This window comes from Camelina sativa, chromosome 17 (assembly GCF_000633955.1).
Source record: "Camelina sativa cultivar DH55 chromosome 17, Cs, whole genome shotgun sequence".
Taxonomy (NCBI): Eukaryota; Viridiplantae; Streptophyta; class Magnoliopsida; order Brassicales; family Brassicaceae; genus Camelina; species Camelina sativa.
The window spans coordinates 12,603,138-12,615,260 of NC_025701.1; the positions used below are offsets into that span (position 1 = coordinate 12,603,138).

General features: G+C 38.0%; 3 protein-coding genes across 3 annotated transcripts; all 3 read left to right on the forward strand.

Moving 5' to 3' along the window:
• On the forward strand, positions 1-1,799 carry LOC104756900 (berberine bridge enzyme-like 6). The gene has a single exon (XM_010479554.2). It carries the CDS (start codon positions 24-26, stop codon positions 1,683-1,685), a length of 1,662 nt encoding a protein of 553 aa, XP_010477856.1. The 5' UTR covers positions 1-23; the 3' UTR covers positions 1,686-1,799.
• On the forward strand, positions 3,932-5,679 carry LOC104756902 (berberine bridge enzyme-like 4). Its single transcript, XM_010479556.2, has one exon. The coding sequence runs from the start codon at positions 3,952-3,954 to the stop codon at positions 5,542-5,544; it is 1,593 nt and encodes a 530-aa protein (XP_010477858.1). The 5' UTR covers positions 3,932-3,951; the 3' UTR covers positions 5,545-5,679.
• Positions 9,494-10,586, forward strand: LOC104756903. The gene is made up of 3 exons (XM_010479557.2): positions 9,494-9,643; positions 9,793-9,858; positions 10,114-10,586. Exons 1-3 carry the CDS (start codon positions 9,602-9,604, stop codon positions 10,360-10,362), a joined length of 357 nt encoding a protein of 118 aa, XP_010477859.1. The 5' UTR covers positions 9,494-9,601; the 3' UTR covers positions 10,363-10,586.

Consider the following 12,123-nt stretch of genomic DNA (forward strand, 5'->3'; position numbering starts at 1 on the left):
TACTACTACACAATAGATTAAAAATGAGAGAAGCACTTTTTTTCCTTCTTTTTTTAACCAACAAGATTTCAAAGAAGTTCAATAGTTGCTCAAAAAAGAAATTAGGAGCATTTTGTGTTTTGTGTGTTGTTCTTCTTATTTCGGTTTTAGAAGCACCAGTAACAAAACCAAATTTTGAAAACTTCGTCGAATGCCTACGAAACCGGAATAGTCCGGAGAATCCAATAACCGATGCCATCTTCATTGCCGATAACACCACCACCTTCTTATCTTCTTACGAGTCATACACGAAAAACAAGAGGTTCTCGAGCCCTAACTTTAAAAAACTACTAGCAATCGTAGCGGCGAAACACGTATCTCATGTTCAAGCCACGGTGGTCTGCGCAAAGTCCAATGGTATCCAGATACGTATACGAAGCGGTGGTCATGACAACGAGGGTTCTTCTTACATGTCGTCTGTGCCATTTGTCATTCTCGACATGCACAATTTAAGGTCTATTAGTGTTGACTTGTCTAGCAAGAAAGCATGGGTTGAAGCTGGTGCGACCTTGGGAGAGCTCTACGTAAAGATCAATGAGGCAAGCCAAACCCTAGCGTTCCCGGCTGGCGTTTGCCCTACGGTAGGAGCAGGTGGACACATAAGCGGTGGAGGGTTTGGAAATCTGATGAGAAAATTCGGAGTTACAGTGGATCATGTCATTGATGCTAAATTAATTGATGTCAACGGCAAGCTCTTGAATCGAACTACCATGGAAGAAGATCTATTTTGGGCGATTCGCGGCGGTGGTTCAAGTTTTGGAGTTATCCTTTCTTGGAAAATCAACCTCGTCGAGGTTCCAAAGATCCTGACAGTGTTTAGAGTTAACAAAACATTGGAACAAGGAGGCACTGATGTTCTCTACAAGTGGCAGCTCGTCGCTAACAAATTTCCTGATAGTCTTTTCATAACAGCATGGCCTCGAACCGTAAGTGGAACAAAACCTGGCGAGAGAACCATCGCGGTTGTATTCTATGCTCAGTTCTTGGGTCCAACAGATAAGCTGATAGAGATAATGAACAAGAGCTTCCCTGAATTAGGGCTAAGACGTGAAGAATGTCACGAAATGAGCTGGCTTAACACGACGTTGTTTTGGGCCAATTTCCCCGCGGGTACACCCAAGAGCGTCCTTCTTGATAGGCCTATGACGAATTCAATATCGTTTAAGAGCAAATCGGATTTTGTTAAAAAACCAATCCCCAAAGAAGGACTGGAGAAGCTTTGGAAGACAATGTTTAAATTCAACAATAGTGTCTCGTTACAATTAAACCCTTACGGTGGAGTGATGGACCGTATTCCAGCGACGGCCACAGCTTTTCCTCACCGGAAAGGAAACTTGTTCAAGATTCAATACTCTACGATGTGGTTGGACGCAAACGCCACAGAGAGTAGCCTAGCTATGATGCAGGAGCTTTTCGAGGTTGCGGAACCGTACGTGTCAAGTAATCCGAGAGAGGCGTTCTTTAATTTCAGAGACATTGATATTGGAAGCAATCCGAGTGGTGAGACAAATGTCGATAAGGCTAAGATCTACGGATACAAGTACTTTTTGGGTAATTTGAAGAGATTGATGCAAGTCAAAGCTAAGTATGATCCTGAGAATTTTTTCAAGAATGAGCAGAGTATTCCTCCTGTTCGTGTAATGTAGTGATTACTAGTCTTTTATCAAGTTACGTGGGCATGTGGTATAGGCTTTATATCTATATGTAGTTGTTATGTTTAATAATAATTAATAACTCAATAAAGAAATTGATTTAGTATACGTAGGTATCCTCATGCATGCTCATCACTCTCATTTTAAATTGTAGGAATGTACATGTTTCTATTTTATTTTATGGATAGTGGATTGATGTTGCAAATATACTACAATCCACTCTTACTAAAACCTCTACAATTTAACTTCAATGCGTGGCCGACCCGAAGTATTTTCGGGAAATCCATATCCTTTTTTATCCATTAACAAACACGTATATAAAAAAGTTTATAATCACAATTTTTTTTAATGTTAATGTTTGAAAACACTAGTTTTTAAAGGCTTTTTGCTTCTAAAACTTTTAGCCCATGTCCCTGGTCCAATGCTATGTAATCGAACACGTCTATTCTAACAAGTTTATGGGCTTATACATCTTTTGCAACTATAATTGAACTATGCTAAGAATTTTACAGTTTTTAAACTACATTTTAGGGGGATTAGTTGTTATGAAAACATGAAAAAGAACCACAAACACAAAGAATAAGAGTATAAGACTCATCATAAAATCCGACTTTTCAATAAGTCTGAGACATATGACACATTCTAGAAAAATAAAATTAAATTTGACTCTAAAATGTCTTATTTAGCCATGCATGACTCTTGACAAAAATCTGTAATTGAAAAATAAAAATTAGCTCACTGCTCTCTCATCAGGGTAGGACGACAAAAACATTTAAACTATTATAATTTTTTTTCTACAAACAAATTATTACATAAACATCGTCAAATATATATATATATATATATATTTGTATATCTTTCTCATTATATGGCGCATAATATAAATGATTATAAATTATTGGCATTAAACAACAAACAGGTAAGCATGTAATCAATATTCAGACTCCGTTATTTTTAATCATAAGTATTCTTAAGTTATAGTATATCTTTTGTGTGCATTTTTAATTTTCAATTTATTTTATAAAGCTTTTTTTAAGATTCATATGGAGAACACTGATATGAATTTCTTGAGACTTCTACTAGGTACACAATCTCTTCGTCTATAAACATTATATAAAAAAAAATTATATTGTTGAATCGTTTTTTTTATAAATCTAAAACTCAATCTTGTAATTCTTAACCGGGAACAAGGTGGTCTATTAATAAAAAATAATTTATATTGAGAAAATCAACGAGACTTTAGGAAAATGATAAATTGGCCAATTTATGTACCAACAAATAAAGTGAGTTATCTCATGAACTTGACGAATCCCCTATTTTCTTGAAAAAGTTATAAACAATAAAATCAATACTATATATCATACTTTACCGAATATCACATTTCATATAAAATTTTCAACATACAAATGTTTCATAAATAAGTTATATATAATTTAGAAGCATCACAAAGACTAAATTAATTTGAAAGCATTAAGTTATAACAAAAGAAAGTAGATATAGTATACATGCGCATATATTTTTCAACGTACAAAGGATTCAATTTTGTGGTACATACAAGCCTATAATAAAATACAAACAATCAACGTTTATGCCATAAGAAAAGTCAATTGGACGTTATATAAAAAATTACGGTCATCACATTAATTATGGAAAAACATTAATTAGTATTTTACAACAATACAAACGTAAATTTGAATTCAACGAGGGAGAACAAAAAAAAAGAAAAAAAAAAGCAGGAATTGGAACTTGGGATAGAAGAGAAAGGAAAATTCAGTGCATTCTAGATATATTTTTGACAGAAAAATCAAAGAAATTCGATCGTAATTGTTTTAATAAATGGATTGGTATCTTCACTATGTTGTCTATATGAAAGAAGTCTCACCTTACGATTCCATTTAAAAACTTGTATACAAGTTTCAATTACCAAAAGGTCCAAAACTAATAATCCCAAAACATGTGAGATGGAATGTTCAATTGACGCGACTCAAATGTCTGATGCTAATCACGAAAGCGATTCCTCTGTAATATACTATGTAATATCCATAAGCTTGTTCAAAATAAACCTACATGTTCACAGAAGAAATTCAAAATACCTACATTTTTATATAACAAATTCAAAGTACACCTATGTGAAAACTGAAAAGTCAATGTTTTTTTTAACATGACACATTTCTGTAGATTTTGCTATAAATTAAAATCCGATATAGAAGCGTAAGACATAATTACGATAAAACGAAAAATAAAAATAAACAACAACAAAATGAAAGAAGCACTTTCAGTTTTATGTCTTGTTCTTTTTGTTTCAGTTTTAGAAGCAGCAGTAACGAAACCGATTTCTGAAAACTTCTTCGAATGCCTTCGTTACCGGACCAGTCCGGAGAATCCAATAACCGATGCCATCTTCACCGCCAATAAGACCACCACCTTCTTGTCTTCTTACTTGTCATACACGAAAAACAAGAGGTTCTTGAGCCCTAACTACACAAAACTACTAGCCATCGTAGCGGCGAAACACGTATCTCATATTCAGGCCACGGTGATCTGCGCAAAGTCCAATGGCATCCAGATCCGTATCCGAAGCGGTGGTCATGACTATGAGGGCCTTTCTTACATGTCGTCTGTACCATTCGTCATTCTTGATATGTACAATCTCAGATCAATTACTATTGACGTGTCAAACAAGAAATCATGGATTCAAGCTGGTGCAACTTTGGGAGAACTCTACACAAAGATCAGTGACGCGACCCAAACGTTAGCGTTTCCAGCTGGCGTTTGCGCTACCGTAGGAGCTGGTGGGCACATAAGTGGTGGAGGTTACGGAAATCTAATGAGAAAATACGGAATCACTGTTGATCACGTCATTGATGCTCAGTTAATTGATGTCAACGGCAAGCTCTTGAATCGAGCTACTATGGGAGAAGATCTCTTTTGGGCCATTCGAGGTGGTGGTGGTGGGAGTTTCGGAGTTATCCTCTCTTGGAAAATCAACCTTGTCGAGGTTCCAAAGATCCTGACAGTGTTTAAGGTTAACAAAACATTGGAACAAGGAGGCACTGATGTTCTCTACAAGTGGCAGCTTGTCGCTACTAAATTCCCTGAAGATCTTTTCATTAGAGCAATGCCTCAGGTCGCAAACAGAACAAAACGCGGCGGGAAAACTATCGCAGTTGTATTCTATGCTCAGTTCTTGGGTCCAACCGATAAGCTGATGGCTATAATGAACCAGAGTTTCCCTGAATTAGGGCTAAAACGTAAAGATTGCCAAGAAATGAGCTGGCTTAACACGACGTTGTTTTGGGCCGATTACCCGGCCGGTACTCCAACAAGCATTCTTCTAGATAGACCTACGAGTCCAGGAGATTTCTTTAAGAGCAAATCGGATTACGTCAAAAAACCAATCCCTAAGGAAGGATTAGAGAAGCTTTGGAAGACAATGTTGAAATTCAACAATTTTGTGTGGATGCAATTTAACCCTTACGGTGGAGTGATGGACCGGATTCCGGCAACCGCCACAGCGTTTCCTCACCGGAAAGGAAACTTGTTCAAGATTCAGTACTTTACGACATGGTTGAATGCAAATGCCACGGAGAGTAGCCTGAAAGAAATGAAGGGGTTTTATGAGGTTGCGGAACCGTACGTGTCAAGTAACCCGAGAGAGGCCTTCTTTAATTACAGAGACATCGATGTTGGAAGCAATCCGAGTGGCAACACAAACGTGGATGAAGCTAAGATCTATGGATCCAAGTATTTCTTGGGTAATTTGAAGAGATTGATGCAAGTTAAAGCTAAGTATGATCCTGATAATTTCTTCAAGAACGAGCAGAGCATTCCTCCTGTTCGTGTATTGCATTGATATTACTCTTTTATCAAGTGAATAAGTTATGTGGGCATGTGTTATTATTGGCTTATAGCCTATAATGTAGCTTTCATTATTGTCCCATTTAACCTTACGATCATTGTGTCATATATTTCTATCATTACTCAATAAAGACTTTTACGAAAGACATTATCTTTGAACATATTTTGATATATCCTTTTTCTGTTTACGCTATACAAGAAAGTAGAAACCATGACCATGAGGGTTGCTTTCTCCAACGCGTTATTAATTATTATAGCCATATATAGCTATAGGGGTAAGCCGTAATATTCTGATATGATTCGTTTGTAAGAAATTCTTTTGAGTTTTTTTGCTACTGATATCAATTATGAGGAGCACATCATTTCTTCAAGTTGCTATCTATTCCAAAATCGAGCTCCATCTTTCTTTTTTTTCCCTTTTAGCTATGTACTTCTGCTGTTGAATTTCTTGCAGCTTTGAAGAAATCTCGGTGAATTTTTGAGGATGCCATCAATGGCGCAAGGAGAACTCGAGAGGATCTGTACAAGACAGTAAGCCAAACCTAGATTCCCAAAGCATAACTGCTACAACGCAATTCTAGGATTACAAGATATAGTTAGAGATATAATTTTTTTTTGGTAGAAGAGAGGGAGAAAACCTCCCCTGATTTATTCAATATAAACTAAGCTTACAACCAAACATTACGTGGCAAAACAGCCCCATTCTCATCATCCAACAAAACTGCTCGGATAGAGTCAGGACAAGACACCAAAAAATGAAAACCCAAAACTAAAGCAAACGCATAGTTCGCTAACCCATCTGCCAGACGATTAGCCTCCCTATACACATGAGTAACCCGAACTAACCAGTCCCTTGCGATAAAGGCATGGCACAATTGTACCAGGAAAGAGAGCGGATGAGCCTCGCTTATCCCTGCCTGAATGAAACCTACTACCAACTCCGAATCCACCTCCAATTCCACACGTCGAATCCCACGCTCCCAAGCTATGGCCAGCCCATAATACACGCCCCACAACTCCGCCATCGGAGCCGTACACCTGCCTATATTGAGTGCAAAACCACACACCCACGCACCCCTCTCATCTCGAAGGGCTCCACCAGCCGTAGCAAGACCCGGGTTTCCCCGTGACGCCCCATCCGTCGAAACCTTAAACCAACCAACCGTTGGAGGTTTCCAACCGATCAGTCGCTCCACCGATTCCGCCCGAGCATGTCCGCCGGCAACGAGATCATGAGCCCTTGTAACTTCAACAGCAAGTTCCCTCAAAAATCTCACCCTATCCCGGCACACACGATATTCACCAAACACATTCTCACACCTCCATTTCCAACCCCACCAAGCTGCCACACTAAACAAAGTCGACCAGGCAGATCCACCTACAACCTGCCCCTCTTGCAAATTGCCAAATAACCACTCAAACAAAGACTTTGAGAAGAATTCTTGTTGCTTACCCCGCGGAACCAGCCTCACCCAAACCCCGTGCATTGCCGGGCAGTCCCTCAACACATGTAATATCGACTCCATAGCTCCCTGACAAACAAGACACACCGCATTTTCACCCATATGCCGACGCACTTGCTCCACATTCGTCATCAAAACTTGTTGACTAACCAACCATAAGAACACTCGAACTCGTTCTGGCACCACCACCTTCCAAATCCGATCATAGAACTTTGCCATGCATGGTCTCGGCTCTATATCTCGGCGCAACACAGCATAGGCTGAACTCACCGTAAAACCACCACTCGCGGTACCTCTCCAAGACAAAGTATCCTTTCGCCCTGGGACTCCCTTAATCACCACCGCAAACAGTTGCAGCCGTATATCCACCGGCAGGTACTGCTCCAGGCGCGACATATCCCAACCCACACCCTCTATCCAATACTCCTCAACCCTCTTATACAATTCATCCTCCGGAACCCTTACTACCGCCCATCGTACCAACGCGTCCGACCCCATCCACCTGTCCAACCAGAACCGAATCGAACGACCATCGCCTGGCACCCAACCGAGTCCCAACGATACAACCTCTCTAAGACCCACCCCCACACTCCTCCAAGTCGAAGACCAAGTTCCCTTCGGCACAACCCACGATCCATCCTGCACATCCCCAACTTTATATTTACTCCGCAAAACACGAGCCCAAAAACTCGTCTGATCATGCAAGAGACGCCACCCGACTTTCGCGAGGAGAGCCCTGTTCATGTCCCGTGCACCACGCAAACCCAAACCCCCCTCACAACGCGGCCGCTAATAATCCAATATGAAAGCCCTAAAACTAATTAGAAAACCATTCAAAAAGGTATAACATGTATCAAAACAAAGACACGTTTTGAACCCTAAAGCATAACTCTGGCAAGTGGCAACCACAAATTTAAGCAAGAAACAATTGTCCGCCGCTTCCACTTTCCAGCATGATTGGCTCGAAGATCACAGACGGCCCATCCATATAGCATCACGGTTTTGGCTTCGGCTTTGGTGTGATGCTTTTGGTTTTTGTTTACAGTTAGGATATTCTCAAATATCTTTTGGTGTATATTTTTGGGTATTATTCCTTGTTCTAGATAGATACAAATCTCTTATTGTATTTTTCTCTTATTGTCGATGTAAACCAGTGCACAAAAAAAAAAAAAAGATTTAAACCAAAGGGAGAATATGAAAAAAAATCGTGCGGTTCGTTGAGCGTTACCACCACCAGTTCTTCTTCCACTGTAAATGTTACGAGTTGCTGCCTCCATCAAATGATTCATTGTCTCTTCAATAACTTTAAATTTATCGACCACAGAGAACTTCAACTTTTGAAACTCATCTTGGATTTTACAAAGGCTGGCCTCCACATCTTCAATGTGTCCCATGTTGCTTCTCATACCATTGGAGACTGGTTCCGGCTCACCGTAGAAATGGAATATTTGCTCGTCATCATCATCGTAGACATCAAAGATAGGGGCTCCATAGATCTCGTCGTAGAGATCCATGGATTCTTGGTTTTTTTTGGATAAATGTTTTGATAGATCAAAACAGAGATGTTTTTGATACCACAATGTGGTCTGGATCAAAAACAGAAAGAAACATAAAGATAGAAATGCTCTGATACCACTGATAAGAGAGGTCCCTCCTACACACGAAGAGAATGTGTAACACACATAACAAATAAACGTTTCTTTTGGCAAAGCAAGTCTATCCTTCATTTGCTAAGCAAATGATGTTTAAATACACAAAATAGAAGACATATATTGCGGATAGACTCGTATCATGTGTTGTGTTTATTTTTTTTGGTAGGCATGTGTTGTGTTTATCTTCTTCTAGTTGATAAGGACTTATCGTCCTGTATTTTAGGGTCTAGAGTCTATCGTTTGTATAGAGTTTCTTGTATAAATACTTTTGTTTGAGAATTAATAAAGTTAAGTTGATTCGATATCTAATTCTACAACATAAACTAACCACTAAATCTACAGTTAAGATACGTGACTAAGTGGAGATGCAATCAACTATCAAGCTGAGTATGATCAAGGAGCTTTACGATGTTGCGGAACCCTACGTGTCAAGTAACCCTAGAGAGGCGTTCTTTAGGTGTAATAACTAATAAGTACTGTCTATTAACCCAAAACTCTGGTAAAAGAAAGAAAACAAAAAAAAAAGCATTTAGGGAAAGAAAGGAAAAACGTATTCGCTGTGACACAAATAAAACTAAAAAGACGCACACCACAGTTCGAACCGACACCAAAATTTGGGCATATGGAGGAGAATTAACCACTGCACTACCACAAGTTTTCCTAATAAATGTTCGGTCAAAATAAATATATATATTTGATAGTGAAAGCCGTTGCTTATTGGGCTTTAGCTCAGGGCCGGGTCTGGGTCCGATTGACCTAATTCCATATTGTATTTTAACTAAACGAGGGCCCCTGAATAACCCTTCTGTTCAGGGCCTTCAGGCTGATGCGCGCCGCACTAATGGTCATGTTATAGAGTCGAAATCTGAAGTGTTTTCGGGATTGGTGTTTAGGAAACGCGTAGTCAACGGTGTCCAAATCCGAAACGGCCGTGATCATGGCTGATAAGGAGCCTTTCTGGTGGCTCAACGACCCCAAGGTACGTCGTCTCGATTTTGCCTCTTGTATTCACAATTCGATGACAATTGTTTACTTCCAGGATTTTATCTCTTTTAGCTTAGTTTTTGTTTTCTTTGGTTCTCTCTAAATAGAGTCGTTTCGTTTGTGGTTTACTACTTCTGGATACAGATCCCGAGATACCGTCCGAAATTCAGAAGAAGACGACCGTTGAAGGCTACTGAGCCTTCATGCAAGGTATGTTCGATCATATTACCCTAGAGTTTTTTTTCTTTTAAGTTTCAATTTTTGTCCTTCTTTTACGATTGTTAAAAGTCATCATTAATCAATAATAAACTTTTTTTTTGATGCGGCGCTTATATATATATATATATATATATATATATATATATATATCTGCTGTTTCATTTTGAATATGATCGTATTTCAGACAAACAACAAATTAAAAAACCCGAACAATATGTTACATGTTTCTTTCATTCTTGTTTTAAGGATCAAAACGAGCTAGAGATTAAAGAAAGTTTAGCTCTCGAGGCTGCCGAGGTTGCCAAGGATGACCGTGATACTGCATTCATGGATGTTATGACAGGAGGCAAGACCTCGATTCCTGAAGGAGGAGATGACACAGAACATGCAAATGTTGGAGGCAGCTGCTCAGACACGTGCACGGTGGTTTCAACATCAAAAATGGAGTGGTTGAAAAAGTGTGATGGCAACACTAAAGGACCGTCGTACCCGTAGTTCGAGCTCTTAGTCGAGAAAGGGGTGTGACAGGAGATAAGGGTTTAGGTAAAACCTCCGACGCGCCAAACCCCAGCCCTGTCTAATGAAGTTTCTAATTAAGATTTGGTGTTTTCTTTTCCGCATTAAGGTTTTGTTGTTTTTTCCTCTACTTTTCGGTTTAAGTTTATATACTTTCCCTATATATAAGGGTCTCTCTTATGATCAATAAGAAATCAACTTCCAACAAAGAGACAGCTTTGCCTAGATGTTATGTGCCCTCCTACGCCTACCCCTACTGACACATACATTGAATCTTCTAAAATGTCGATTTGTGTAATCAAAAACACATAGCAATGTCAAGTATCAAGAGAACCATAGACATATGAACACTGAACTCGAAACAGATTGAAGACATACTACACATATTTTGTAGTCTACCGTAAGTGTCAAGTAACCCTAGAGAGGCGTTCGTTAATTTTAAAGACATCGATACTGGAAGCAATCGCGACAAACGTAGATAAAGCTGAGATTTACAGAAACAAGTATTTTTTGGAGAATTTGAAGAGATTGATGCAAGTTAACACTAAGTATAATCCTGAGAATTTCTTCAAGAAAGAGCAAAGTATACCTCCTTTAGTATATTGTAGTAACGTACGTCTTTTGTTGTTGTTGTTGTTGTTGTTTTTTGTTGTAGTATAACGTCTCTCTTTTGGGTAGATGTTCTATCAGTGTAAGGGCATCTTTATAGAGGAAATTATTTTGGGTATTCTTAGAGTAAATATATTATGAAAATAATATAAGATCGGTAGTTAAGATCTTTTGTTAAAAAGTTAGTTATTGGAAGAACAAGTTTAAGATCATAAGATTTAATAATATAATATTCTTAAACATATTACAGTTATAAAAAAATATAAAATAACATTTAAATTGCAAACTTATAAAACTTTTACTAAAATTCAAAATACAATACTAAATTTTATGAAACAAAAAAAACATTAAAGATAAAAAAAAAACAAACAAACATATTACGTAATTAAAGCACACAAACATTTTATTTAATTAATACATAGTTTAAAGTCTAAATTTTAATTTGTGAAAAATTGTTTGCAAAAGATTGTATCCATTCACAGATTGCCACGTCAGTTTAGAACTGAGCCAAGATCAGTTCTACATCAAGAACTGATATTGGTGTTCTTCTGCCACTATTCCTTATATTTATAATTTTAATGGACTAAGAACACCCCTCATATTCTCCCTATAAAGATGGCTTAATGAGCTAGTTACGTTATGTGGGCATGATGTTGTTTATAGCTTATGTAGTTTTTTTACTATTGTCAATAAAGCTTTTCATGAATACGATCGAAATGGATAGATTATTAGATTAGTTATTTGAACAATGGCTTTCGCCATGAGATTATATTCAGAATACGTGGGTACGTTCTTAAGCATGCTCATTAATTACTTTCATTTAGTATTAAATGTTTCCTTGTTTTTTTTATATGGATTTGAGGTTGCAAATTAAAAAACCATCAAGGCTATTTTACTTCAATGCAAGGCGAACCCAAGTGTTTTTGTATGTACAGTATAGCAAAAATGAGCTGAAAATATTATTTAGATATTTATTACAGTACATACTTGACGTTACTGAACAAACAACGTAAGCAATAAAGAAGCAGTACAATTAGGTGTAAAAGGAATTACCAACAGATTAATTATCAAATATCAGAAGTAAATTAAAATCGTATAGAAGGCGGCATCAGCATGAAGTCATTTCTAGTA